We start from the raw sequence: 14,403 nt of genomic DNA on the forward strand, positions 1-14,403 counted from the left end.
GAACTATTCTGAGCAGTAAGTTTGGAATTTTGATCGTTTCTGTACTGAAAGGACAAATGCAGAGTGATTGCAGAGGAGAATATAAAACGTGTGGGGTTTTAAATGTGAAACTGGAGACCTAAGAGAAATCCCGTACCCAGTACAGTACTTGGTACAGTCTGCTCCAGGCCCGGATCCTGATGGGGTCACAGGTCCCCACCCTCTGCCGGGAAGCATCCTTGGTTGGTGGGTGAGCCCCACTGGGCCTTTGTTCCTCCAGGGGTCAAATTCCACAGGGCCTGTGAGTGTAAGTCCTGGCCTCACTGGTGTTGAAAAACCCATCTGCTCAGGTTACCAGGATGTAAATAACAAAGCAATACTTTATTCTGAAAGCTGAAAAGCCAGACTTGTGTTCTTACCTGGTTTTCTCCTTATTTCTGAAAGGGCAGGAACTGCACAAGGGCCCGATTCTTAGAAAACGGCTCTGGGTTTGGTTTGTTCAACTACTTTAAAAACCTCACTTGTTTTTTGAAAGGTGCAAGGTGGGGGGAGATAGAGAAGAGAGAGAATGCACAAGCAAGCCTGCGGTGCCTGCAATAGCTAGAGCTGGGCCAAGCCAAAGCTGGGAGCCAGAAACTCCATCTAGGCCTCTCAGGGAGTGGCTCCGTGGAGCCACCACTCCCGCCTCCCAGGGTCTGCACCTTTAGCAAGAAGGAGTCAGGAGTCGAAGGCGGATATCCACCCCAGGTTCTCCACCTTGGCATATGGGCGCCGTAACCAGCATCTTAGCTGCCAGCCCAAGCAGTTACACAGAAAAGGGATTCTGTATGGCACAACAGGAAGATGGGACCTTGACCTACAAAGTCTTGGAGCCAGGTGCTGCCTGGTCACAGGTGTGACAGGACTCATTTGCACAGTCTAGGTTGAGTAAAACTGCAACTCACAGGTACAAGTATCCCCTGAATTTGTTAGAGTTGTTTAGTATTATTCAGTTGGTTACCTAAGTGTGACTACTGAAAGTGTTTGGTGTTGATGTAATCCATGGTCTTTTTTAATTTTTTTAGGACTTATTTATTTGAAAGGCAGAGTTTATATATATATATATATATATATATATATATATATATATATATATATATAAAATGTGTGTGTGTGTGTGTGTGTGTGTGTATTAGAGAGAGAGATCCTCCATCTACTGGTTCATTTCCCAGATGGCTACAATGGTCTGTGGCTGGACCTGGCTTAAGCCAGGACCAAGGAGCTTCACCCGGGTTTCCTGTGTGGGTGGCAGGGGCCAGTACTTGGGTCATGATCTGCTACTATACCAGGTGCATTTGTAGGGAGCTGGAATGGAAGTGGAGTAGCCAGGACTCAAACTAGTATTCCTATGGGATGCTGGCATCATGGGCGGCGATCTAACTAACTGTACCACAATGCCGACCCATAATCCGTGTTCTTTTCTCCAAAGTTGACTGAGCGTATCATGCAAAACTATTTATATTTTTACTTTTTAAAGCCATGTATTCAGTCAGTCACCCAAATATGTGGGTTACACATTTGCGGATTCTGCCAACTGCAGATTGAAAATACTTGAAAAAATTGAGTCTTTGCTGAGCATGAAGACTTTATTTGGTCACTGTTGCCTGAACAATAGTAGCTCTGTAGCATTTCCACTGTAGTAGATAATTGTAATCTAGAAACTACGTAGCATACACAGGAGAATTTGCAGAGCTGGCGTGAAGATGCTCTCCTGTTATTGAAGGGTTCTTGTGCAGCCCTGGATATGGCTGGCTGGGGGGAGGGTTCATAGTGCATAAAAAGCTTTACTTATCTTTAACTCTTTCACCTCTTCTACACTCTGCTGCACTGTACGTGTCCTGTCTTTATGCATTGGACTTATTGCAGTCTTTGCTGTTTCTGAGCAATGGTTCGGCGGTGAACCTTGAATGTGCGTCATTTCAAGCACGTATGGGTGCCTTGTCTTGAACTACTAGAGGTAGGCCGGTGCGTGTGTAGTCAGCTCTGCAGCGGCTGAGCCAGTTTGTGTGCACATCATCATCGTGTGGGAGCCTTGGCCAGACAGGCAGTAAGGCCTAGCTTTCTTCACCCTCCCCCCATCTGCCCAGCATACTTAGTTACACTCTACTAGGGTATATGCAGCTAATGCTGCCCAAACACTCTAACTTGGCCATTCTTCTGTAGGGATGTGAAGTAGAATTCCTAATTGAGTGTTGTCAAAATACACCTGCCTTGGCAACACCTGATCTGAATCAGAATCATGGCTGGGCAGGCTGGGCTAGGACCTGGCTCCTGCATCTTGACTGTGTAGCGAGTTGTTATATACTGAACTGGAAATCCCTTCTTCAAGTTGAAGCTATCATTAATAAACCAAGGAACCCATGTACATTAGAAGGGGGGGGGCATGAAGCTTAAGGACAAGATATTTCACTTCCTGTTATTCTTTAGTAGTGTCTTCAAGTCAGCAAATATTTATTGTATACCTCTGATACAGTCCACACTCTGTCAGCAATAGGGATGATTGGTCACATAATTTAATCAGAGGGAGATATTTTGATCTTAATTTTTTATTTCATGTAAATGCAGTTTAACTTTTTTAAAAAAGACTGACTTATTTGAAAGTAGGAGTTAGAGGAAGAGAGAGAGAGAGAGAGAGAGAGAGAGAGAGAGAGAGAAATCTTCCATCCCAAATGATTGCAACAGCCAGGGCTGGGCTAGCCTGAAGCCAGGAGCTTTATCTCAGTCTCCCACATAAGTGGGAGAGGTCAAGAGAGACGGGACATCTTTCACTGCTTTCCCAGGCACATTTATTAGGGAACTGGATCAGAAGTGGAGCAGCCATGACTTGAACTGGAGCATATGTGGCATGCCAGCTCTGTAGACAGCTTAACCTGCTGCGCCACAGTGCCGGCTCCAACTTTAACAACTTGACATGAGAGAAATTTAACACAGAACGTCTTTACATAAATGATTTTTTTTTCATTTAAAATTATATAACTTACAATGCATTCCCTCTTTAAATTACTTTATAGGCCGGCACCGCGGCTCACTAGGCTAATCCTCCGCCTTGCGGTGCCGGCACTCCGGGTTCTAGTCCCGGTCGGGGCACCGATCCTGTCCCGGTTGCCCCTCTTCCAGGCCAGCTCTCTGCTGTGGCCCGGGAGTGCAGTGGAGGATGGCCCAAGTGCTTGGGCCCTGCACCCCATGGGAGACCAGGAGAAGCACCTGGCTCCTGCCATCGAATCAGTGCAGTGCGCCGGTCACAGCGCGCCTACCGCGGCGGCCATTGGAGGGTGAACCAACGGCAAAAGGAAGACCTTTCTCTCTGTCTCTCTCTCACTGTCCACTCTGCCTGTCAAAAATTAAAAAAAAAAAAATTATAATTCGTCCTTCTCCTTAGCATTAAAGTATGGGTTATACCATTTGGACAGTGTAGGATTCTCCATTGACCACCAGGTGGCAGAATGTGCTCATGTTTTGTCTTAGTGCTGGGCCAAATGTGCCATTTGGCAAATGGTGATTTGGGGTGTATTTAGTTTCATACGATTTTTTAAAAAAAATTATTTATTCATTTGAAAGTCAGAGTTACCGAGAGGCAGAGAAAGAGAGAGAAGTCTTCCATCCTCTGGTTCACTCTCCAAATGGCCGCAACGGCTGTAGCTGTGCCAATCCGAAGCCAGGAGCTTCTTCCGGGTCTTCATTGTGGGTGCAGAGCCCAAGGACTTGGGCCATCTTCTATTGCTATCCCAGGCCATAGCAGAGAGCTGGATCGGAAGAGGAGCAGCTGGGACTCGAACCAACGCCCACATGGGATGCTGGCACCACAGGTGGCAGCTTTACCTGCCACAGCGCTGGCCCCTATCCATACGATTTTGAAATAAAAAATCTCAGTTGTACCAAAAAGTAGCTATCGGTGGTATAGCTGTGAAGATATACAACTTTTCTGTGATTTCTAAGCCACCATTAAGTTGTGGTTTCGTGGTGATTAACTGTGTCTTCCGAAATCAAGGTTAAGAGGATCTCGGCAATGGAAGAGGGTAGCAATTTCACAAAGCCATTTCACGATCTCCTTCAGAACATGGCTGGTCCAGTCATAACTTCCTAAAATTTTAGGAAAATTCAGAGATTATGTAGTCTGGTCAGCTTTAGATGGGAAATGGATATATTGTAGAATCACGAGAGACTTTTAAAAGCTGGGTGGATTCCGTCTCCCACAGGGTGATGTGCCCACATAAGCTTCCCCTGGTTGGAGAACCCTGAGTGGCATGAGCACTGCTTTGGGGGTGGGGGGTTGTGCTAGTAAGTGGAGTGGAGGCAGGAAGCGAACGTCCAAGAGGCCCTGACGTCGAGACTTCCAGCCCTGACTTGTCTCTGCCAGTGTGGCCCGCTGGGATCCGCAGCCTGGGGGACCACAGGCTGTTCTTGGAGCGGAGCAGCTATTTTGAAATTGCTAGAAGAGTGTTTATTTGAGGAAAGCTTAAAAAAAGAACACTGTTGGGAGAGAAAGCCTAAGGTCACAGTTAGAAAAACACTGTGTGAGCGACAGACCCAGGGGCATTTGCTGGCCAAACACAGAAGGCAGCGTTAGGCTCGGGCTGGGTAAGCACAGGAGCAGGACAGAGAATTCTCGATTCTCAAGACTTGGGCTTGGGCCAGGGCTGGTGTGCTCCCTCTGTGATGCCAGCATGTGCTTCTGAGTTAAAGGCAAACTTCTGAGGCGGGCTTTGGGCTCAGTGGTCAAGCCACTGCTTGGGACACCCACATCCCGGTCCACAACGTTGACTGCCTGGTTCAAGTCCTGGGTGCTGTCTTCCCATTCAGCTTCCTGCTAATGTGCCTCCCGGGAGGCAGCAGATCATGGCTCAAGTCCTCAGGTCTCTGCTCCCCACTGGGAGACCTGGATGGAGTCCTTGGCTCCTGGCTTCAGCCTGGCCCAGACCTGGCTGGTAGAGACATTCGGGAGTGAACCAGTGGATGGAGGATCTCCCTGTGTCTGTGCCTTTCATATTAAAATAAATAAATAAATAAACCTTTGTGGAGTAGAGCAAACAGATCATGAAGGCTTTTAAATGATTAAGCTGGGTGTCACATCGTACCCGATGGTCTATAGGTTTAAGGGAATGGTATGTAACTGTTGTCCATTGCTAAATAACTAACTTACTCCCCGCCTGGTGCCAAATAGTAGACGAAAATGGCCACTTTATTATTCCACAGTTGCTGCGAGTCAGGAATCTGGGCACAGCTTAGTCGTGGCCTCTGTCTTCAGGTTTCTTCCAAGGCTGTGTTCGTGGTGTCTGCTGAAGGTGTAGTCCCATCAGGACAGATGTGGGAGACTCTCTTTCATGCGCATTCATATCACAGTTGTCAGGGTTCCGTTCCCTGTGGGTGTTGGCCTGAGGCTCTCACTTATTCACTGGTCATTGGCCAGAGGTGACCCTCGGTTCCTTCCCTGTGGGCCTTTCCATGGGGTCATTGACAATACAAATAGTTGCTTTATCAGAGAGAGAACCAGCAAGATGCATTGCTGCAGTCATTTTAACCTAATCAGAGATGTGGCATCCAGTGACATTTGCTGTATTCTGTCGGGAGAAGCCACACACTAGGTGTAGCCCACACTTGAGTGCAGTGAATTACAGATGTGCTAAGAGGTGGGGATCAGGGAGTCGGTTTTGGAACCTGCCCACCACACGTACTGACTGGTATCTCTTCTGATTAGATGGTGTCCTGGCCATATTGATTGTTAAACGTTTTTAATACCATGCTTGGTCTCATGGTTTTTCTTAGAATTGAAGCTAAAAAATCCATGTCAATTGTGATATTGATGTTCTCATGGCTGAATCATGCATATGTAGGGAGAACACAACTATCTCACCAGGCTGCAGGTTCCACAGGGTAATGATAATGTTTGAATTTTTTTTTCTACTGATTGATACTTTAAATTTGTATTACTTATTTTTATTTCTTTAAATGGAGAGAGAATCAGATCTTCCATCTGCTAACTCACTACCCAAATGCCTGCAATAGCCAGAGCTGGGCCAGGCTGAAGCCAGGATCAGAACTCCATCTGGGTCTCCTATACCTGGGAGACCCAAGTACTTAAGCTGAGTACCACTGCCACCCAGGGTACACGTTAGCAAGAAGCTGGGTCAGAAGCAGAGCCAAGGCTCAGTCCCAGTCCCTGTCACTCTGATAACAAACGGAATACAGATGTCCTGGTGACATTGGGAGGTGATTAGGTCAAGGGGACTCTGCCCTCATGATTGGATTTCATGCCATTATTGTTGGAGCGGGTTGCTATAAAATGGAGAGTTTGCCCCCTTCTTTCTCTCTCTCCCCTTACTTCTTACCTTCTGCTTGATAAGGCAACCAAAAGGCCCTGGGAAGACACTCGCACCTTGGCTGATACTGGACTTCCCAGCCTCCAGAGTTGTGAGCATTTACACTTCTAATCATCATAAATTACCCCTCTCAGATAGCCAGGCCTGAACTGAGCCCTGGCCGCCTGGTCTTGGCCTTGTCCAGCCCTGGCTGTTACAGGCATTTCGGGGAGTGAGCTGACACATGGAAGATCTCTCTCTCTCTCTGTCTCTACCTTTCAAATTAATTAACTCATTAAAAAATGACAACAAGAGTTTTGGAGAAGGCAAACATTCAAAGCAGAGTGGGCCCTTATGCCTAAGCTCATCGGTTTCCCCTGACCTGGGCCCCAGCCTGCCCGTTTTCTCATGTTCAGCCCAATGGTCACATTTGCCTCCTTGGTGAAGCCTTCTCTGCTGGTCTCCGCTTATTAGCTGACTGAGGGAAGGATCTTGTCTTTCACCACTTCTTTGTCTCAGAGTCTGGAACTTTGAGTTTGGTGATTACCAAAGAAGTGCAGCAATACAGAAGATTCTTCCATACACATCAGTTTTTAAAACATGTAGCAGGTGTACTATTGGACCTAAGACAAGTTTGGGTTTGTGCTGTCTTTGAGTACTTCTATATTTTTTACACTTGTGTATTGCCAGCTCGTGTAGCAATCATTTTTTTTTTTTTTTAAGATTTATTTATCTGGAAGTCGGAGTTACACAGAAAGGAGAGGCAGAGAGAGGGAGAGAGGTTTTCCATCCGCTGGTTCACTCCCCAATTGATTGCAATGGCCAGAGCTGCACCTATCTGATGCCAGGAGCTTCTTCTGGGTCTCCCACGCAGGTGCAGGGGCCCAAGGACTTGGGCCATCCTCTGCTGCTTTCTCAGGCCATAGCAGAGAGCTGGATCAGAAGTGAAGCAGCCAGGTCTCGAACCGGTGTCCACATGGGATGCCAGTGCTTCAGGCCAGGGTGTTAACCCGCTGCGCCACAGCACTGGCCCTCGTGTGGCAATCATGTATGATCTTTTTTAGTTGATGTGTACCAGATAGGGAAATGCATCAGTCTAAGGAAACGCTTTTATAAAACATGAAAATCTGCCCAGGATTTGTCATTATAACATTCAGAGGCTCCTACTCACTTCCGGGTCTTGTCCTTTACACTTTTGCATTCGTTTGCTGGAAACCTTGAGCTCTTTTCTGTGTCCCCTCTGCTGTCTCAGGACTCACCCAGGAAGGCCTTTTCAGGGTGAACGGCAACATGAAGGCGGTGCAGCGACTCCGGCTGAGGTTCGAGAGCGGCGCGCCCGTGGAGCTGGGGAGAGACGGCGACGTGTGCGTGGCGGCCAGCCTGCTGAAGCTCTTCCTGCGGGAGCTGCCCGACGGCGTGATCACCTCGGCCGTGCAGCTGCGCCTGCTTCGGCTCTTCCAGGGTCAGCGGGCCGCGTCCTCATGGGGGTTTGCTTATTTATTTTTGAATATTTTATTTTTCTGAAGGACAGACAGAATCTTCCATCCACTGGTTCACTCCCCAAATGGCCACGATGGCCAGGGCTGGGTCGGGCCAACGCCAGGAGACAGAAGCTCCATCTGAATGTCCTGCGTTTGGGCCACTTTTTGCAGCCTTCCCATGCGTGTTAGCAGGGAGCCAGATCAGAAGCAGAGTAGCTGGGACTCGAACCAGCCACTCCAGTACGGGATGCCCACATCCCAAGTGTGGCAGCTTAAACCCCTGGGCCACAATGCCCACCCTACTGCCTCCCCTCCACAAAGTGGTATCTTAAACACCGTGCCAAATGGCTGCCCCCAAACAATTTTTTCAGTAAAATCTAAGGTTTTAAAAATGTAACCTTTTGACGTTAAAATAAGCTTGGAAATACTCCTGGGCTTTCTGTAACCAGCTCATCTTGTATTTTATAAAGCTAAGGCCTCACCTCTCCTACCTAAAATGATACTAAACTGATCAGGAAATAGCCTTCGCTGGAAGCTTTGCACACTTTGCTAACATCGTATCCACAGCCCTGGTGCTGTTGAGTCAATGAGGTTCTTTCCTGACTGCTGACTGCTGTAGAAGGAATGAGAATGAGATGTTAAATGCTCTTTGGAAAATACTAACTAATTAAATTGTAGATGAGTCGTGACCTTTCTTTGAGACTGAAAGCTCACTGGTGTGCTTGCTTTTCCTCCCAAGGATGTTGGAATCATAGAGCAATTATGTTGGTTTTGAGGTAAAAGTGATTTTTGGTTGTAGTATGAAGCCACTTTAAATACAAGAGGTCCCGGGGCCAGCGCCGGGTTAATCTTCCACCTACAGGGCCGGCATCGCATATGGGCACCGGGTTCTAGTCCTGGTTGCTCCTCTTCCAGTCCAGCTCTCTGCTGTGGCCTGGGAAAGCAGTAGAAGATGGCCTAAGTGCTTGGGCCCCTGCACCCACATGGGAGACCAGGAAGGAACTGGCTCCTGGCTTCGGATCAGTGTAATTCCGGCCGTTGCAGCCTTTTGGGGAGTGAACCAATGGAAGGAAGACCTCTCTGTCTCTCCCTCTCACTGTCTGTAAATCTACCTCTCAATAATAATAATAATAATAATAATTAAAAATAAATACAAGAGGTCCCTCCTAGATGTCATAAGGAAAATGATTTACATGTAAGTCATTTCCTTCCTTATCTTTGCCGAGTTAGAGCGGAAAGGGGAAAGGCATCTCTGTGAGTCAGTTACCGTGTTGGCAAGGCTGTGACTTGAGGGAGCTGCAGTGTGACTGCCCACTGGAGGTGTGCTGAGGGCGGGCTAAGGGAGGAGGCCAGACAGGATGAGTAAGAGGGCGCTGGAGATGGGAGGGGTCTTCAGGAAGTTCGTGGAAAATGGAATTAAATAAGCAGCTCATTTGGGTGCAAGAGATGTTGAAGTCACATACACGAGGGGCCTTCAGCATACAGTGGAAGCATTATGCATGGGTTTCAGACTATTTTTGCACCGAACTAAGCTTTTAATCTCATGTTTCTGTGGACTTTCTGAAGTGCCATCATGTGTTATCCCATGGAAGACCATTTCCAAATACTAGTTAGAGGTGGCTGGTGAGATGGTGCTGGGAGACTACACTGATCCCGCCCACCTGGCTGTCCACCTGGGTGGGAGCACCACCTGTGGCTTCCCAATGGCCTGAGGTCTGCAGCCCGCCTCACCTGGCCCCTCTCGCCTCTCACATTGCCTCACTGCCCCAGGCTTGCAGGGGTGACCTCCAGCTGGTCCTCCCGGGAGAGCAGCTGGGACTGGCATGCACATGTTTACCAAGTTCTCAAGATGAAGGTCACTTCAGGTCCAAGCAGAGCCCTGCCCTTTGTGCTGCCTCCCAAGGCACCCCCACCTGCTTCTCTGCTCAGACTCCCCGAGTGGAGTTCTGATGTCCCTCACTTGGCTTGGGAACGGCAGGGGGAGCAGTGTCTGACAACTCGCCCTTCCATGAAAGCCTCATTCTTCAACCTCTAGGTCCAAGTTTCTGCAAATTTACCCTTGAGGTAGGCAATGAGCCAAGGGTTTCCAGAACTGTTTGTGGTTTCACCTGTGGCAGGTTCTGTGTACCTAACCCAACACCTCTTCTTGGGCTGGTGGGCCCGTGACAACCCTGGCATTGATCTTTGGGGGCCTCACCCCAAGAGTGATTGTGTTAGGTTGCTAAGTCTGTTGTAACAAAACAGACTGGTGGTTTCGACCGTGGAAGTTCATCTCACACTTCTAGGGGCTGCACGTCCAAGATGAAGATGCAAGCAGGGTTGGTTTCCAGCAAACCTTCTCTCCCTTGGCTTGGGAGGGCTGCCTTCTCACTGGGTGCTCTCCTGGCCTTTGCTTGAAGTGCCACTTTCCTTAAGACCCCTGGCCTACTGGATAAGGGCCTCACCCTTAGGACTGTCTTTAACCTTAATTACCTCTGTAAAGACCTCAGTCGCTAGAGTTTTAAGGTGAATTTAGGGAGGGAACAGAATTCATTCCCCAACAGTGATACACTAGGAAAGGTCCCTGAACTCCTACTCATTTGAAAAAAAAAAGTTTGTCATCTTATTTAGTGACTGCATTTTTCAAAAAATGAAAATTATTTTTTTGAAAAAGGCATGATGTAACCAGATAAAATTAACATTTATATTGAAAGTAGTGATAACATGTGAAAGCCAAACTTGCAGAACAGTTTGTTCTCATCGTCTGTAGAGATCTAAGCTTTCTGTGTCAACAGGTGACACTGATCAGTGACGTATTTGAAACTTGTTAACTGAGAGCTGATCTTTTTCACCTTTATCTGTTTCGGTGTTTCAAGGAGATAATCATTGCTCCTCTCATATTTGGAGACTTTAAATCATTCTTACAAGGAATATTTTATTAATGACATGGTGATGTGAGGTTGTGAGATAAATTTTTGAAAATCATTTTTAAATATTGCTATAAATGCTAGTTGCCAATTTAAATATTGTATGCTTAATACAAAATATTTAGTAACCAAATATCTTCCCTTAAAACATTACTGATTTATTTGAGAGATTGAGACAGATCCTGTCCTCTGGTGTGTTCCCCAAATGCCAACAGTAGGGGTGGATGTGGGAGGAGCTGCAAAGCTTGGAGCTGGGACTCAGTCCAGGTTTCCACATGAGTAGCAGGGACTACTTGGGCCACAACTGCTGCCTCCTAAGGTCTCTGTTAGTAGGAAACTGGAATCAGGAGCCAGACCCTGGTTGCTTGGCCAAACATCTGCCCCATCTTTAGTGTTCTTAATAATACTCCATAGTGTTCTGTGAGATTAGTGTTCTGTGAGATTAGTGTTCTTAGTACTCAAAAACTTTGTGAATTTCAAAAGCCTTCACACATTTTCTAGAGAGTTTTCATTTGATATGAGAGGCACTGTCTTCTTATTTATATTACTATTTATATCATCGTAGTACTTGTGCTACAATTTAGATCTTCTTTGTAAATTATCCTCTTCATGGCATGGTTCTTCAATGGTCAAAACAATTGATATGCATCAAAAACACAAGTGTAGGGGGACAGTGTTTAGTCAGGTGATTAACATGCTGGTTGAGACACCCAAGTCCTTTACTGGAGTAGGTGGATTCCATGCCCAGCTCCAGCTCCTGATGCCAGCTTCCTGGTAATGTAGACCCTCAGGATCAGTGGGGGTACTCTGGTAATGGAGTCCCTGCCACTCACGCGGGAGACCTGAATTAAATTCCAGTGACCCATCCTGACCCTGCCCTTGCAGGTATGATTCCCCCCCCACCTCTCTCGTGTGTGTGTGTGTGTGTGTGTGTGACTCACTGTGCTTTCAAATGAAATTTTTTAAAGGCAGGTGTCAGGAGAGAAAAGCTTTCTGTCCCCTTTGAAAGGAGGTTCAGAGATTGAGCCTATGATTCCAACTGGCAATAGACAGGATGACAAAAGGGAAACCATTGTAATTTACATGCATGAACACAGAAGTCTCAGAAAATGGAAGATGTGAAGAAGGGCCACATGTGTTAAGGTTTGATTTCATCCTGAGCTACAGACAGGAGTAGGGGTCAGAGGCTTCTACAGGGTGATGACAGCACAAGTTATGGGAGGGTAAGGAGAGGAGACACATGGTGAATAAAGGCTGTCTCCTAGGAAGAAGAAAATCTCTCGGGTGCTAAGTTATCTCAGAAGAGGTAAGGGATGGTCTGTCAGTTGCCTCTGCAGCACTATTTGAAGAACTGTCTCCATTCCGATGAGGGAGCTTCAGAGAAAGCCCCTTGCTGCACCTGCTGCTCCCCCCATATGCTCTAAGTTTGGACTAATCATAACAAAGCAGTTTCTTTTGGAAGAGAGTTCCTGAATTCCCTCACAAGCAGTGTCATCCCAAAGCAAGACTAGTTATGTTGTCAGCCCTTAGAGCGTGTGGGATCACGAAGATACACTTTGAGTGGGGCACAGAGATTAAATTTTGCATTATCACTGTGCTTATTCTCTTAGAAGCTCTATGCTTAGATCTGAGATAGTCAATAAAGTAGACATTAATTGAGCACTTGTTAATTATGAGTAGAAAGACAGCTAAGTAGAGGGACTCGAGTGTGCCGTAGGTGTCACACAGTATAGTCCTTTGTAAAATAAACTCCTCTCGGATAATTTAGGTAGGAAATTGGCAAGAAGGGTCACTGCTGAGGTTCTCTTGGAGTGGAGGTACATACAACAGCTGTTCATGCCAGAGCTGGGGAAGGTCAGATTCTTCACAGAGTTGAGTACATTTTGCTTTTAATGCTTATTAAAAATGTTGTTTGGCCAGCTATAGCATTCTCATCTCCCCTCTTCTACTATATAGTAACATATACTCAAAATCGTTTTGTTAAGATTTCTGTGGGTAAAACTACCCTGCTTTCATAATTCTGTCTTCATAATAACAGATTAAATAGTTTTGTTGATGTTATGTCATGACTCAGGGCCAGATTTCTTTTTCTGAAGTGTTGTCTTGGGATTTTGAATTAGATCCTGTGTCAAGAGTAAGTGATTTCATAATTGAGTGTGCTTAACATTTTTCAGATAAACTTCCTCTCTCCCCTGCTTTGTGAGATGGAATTTGGAGCCTTCAGCTGAGCACTCTTTCAGACACTAAAGCTAAACCAAAATGATCGCAGAGAACAGCCTGGAGCCGCAGTGAGGACTCCTGCAGCTCCCTCTTTACACCATCAGTGTGGGAGAAGACTGGCTGGATTCATGTGTTCTTACAACCAACTATTGACTTTGAACTTGCCTGGTGTCTGTAGCTCTAAGATCTTGCAATACCATTTTTAGTTGCAAACCAATATACTTTTGTATCAGGTTGTCACCCTGGGCCAGCCACAGTGGCCCAGTTTCCCTAATACCTGGTGACAGTTTTAATCCAAGGATAATAATTTTCCCAAGACGTCCTTTAATCAAAGGACAAGCCAAGGGAAGCAAAGATAGTTCCTGAATTAATGTGTGTGTTTTTTTTTTTTCAAGGTCTGCAAAAGCAGAATTAGCAAAAATAAGCAGAAGGAACATATGAGAAAATGGAAAACGTGCCACATGAAGTTGGTGCTTGATCATTTGGATGCTGTCAAGCTATCAGTAGTGATGGAAAAGGCTTTTCACTCCAGCAAAGCCTCTGGCAGATGATGCGTTTGCAGAGGGAATGCTCACAGGGAAATGGAGTCATAGTGAAATGAGACTCAAATGGCCATTGGAAGGCACTGGCATTTATTGCTCCAGAAAATATATGTTCTTGGGGCCAGCACTGTGGTACAGCTGGTTAAGCCACTATCTGCCAGGCTGGCATCCCCATGTGAATGCTGGTTCAAGGCCCGACTGCTCCACTTCTGATCCAGCTCCCTGCTCATGGCTTGGGAAAGCAGCGTATGATGGCCCAAGTCCTTGGGCCCCTGCACCCATGTGGAGAGCCTGATGGAGTTCCAGGCTCCTGGCTTTGGCTTGACCCAGCCCCAGCCACTGTAGCCATTTGGAGAGTAAACCAGCGGATGAAAGATATCTCTCTTTCTCTCTCTCTCTCTCTTCCTCTCTCTCTTCCTCTCTCTCTTTCTCTCTCTCTTTCTCTCTCTTTCTCTCTCTCCCCTCTCTCTCTGCATCTCTTCCCCTCTCCCCTCTCTCCTCTCTCTCTCTGCATCTCTCCCTTTCTGTCTCTGTAACTCTGTCTTTCAAATAGATAAATAAATCTTTGTATCTTAGCTTAGGGAAATGGAAAAGTTCTGGACACAAAGTATCTCATTTGCATATGGCAGCAGTAGTAAGCCAGTGTGAAATAACGGGCACCCTTGCTGTTAACCAGCCACCTGGCTCAGTTAGAGCTCATGTGATAAGAAAAAAGCTCAAAATAGAGTTAGTGCTGGCAAAGCATAGTTGTGTTAACCATAACTGAAATACCACTTAGATTAACAAGAAACAGCACAGCAAGACAGGTACTTATCAAAGACTTCCATCTATAGTTGATTTGTGCCAAAACTGTTTCCTTGTGTCAGAGGTGTGGTTTAGACAACTCATATTTGAGAGAGGAACTGTAAGGGCCTTTGATGATCATGTTTTCCTGCTGTCA

General features: G+C 46.5%; 1 protein-coding gene across 4 annotated transcripts in view; it reads left to right on the plus strand.

Moving 5' to 3' along the window:
* The window catches only part of FAM13A (family with sequence similarity 13 member A), a 359,592-nt gene that overhangs the window by 45,398 nt on the left and 299,791 nt on the right, over positions 1-14,403 (plus strand). For 3 of the 4 annotated variants that reach the window (XM_062199865.1, XM_062199863.1, XM_062199866.1), the window contains one exon: positions 7,567-7,776. The exons of the other annotated variant lie outside the window; for it this stretch is intronic. In XM_062199865.1, coding sequence (XP_062055849.1) covers positions 7,567-7,776 — 210 coding nt within the window. The remainder of the gene's footprint in view (positions 1-7,566; positions 7,777-14,403) is intronic. 4 annotated transcript variants of the gene reach the window in all.

The sequence above is a fragment of the Lepus europaeus genome, chromosome 8, assembly GCF_033115175.1.
Source record: "Lepus europaeus isolate LE1 chromosome 8, mLepTim1.pri, whole genome shotgun sequence".
In the NCBI taxonomy this organism is placed as follows: Eukaryota; Metazoa; Chordata; class Mammalia; order Lagomorpha; family Leporidae; genus Lepus; species Lepus europaeus.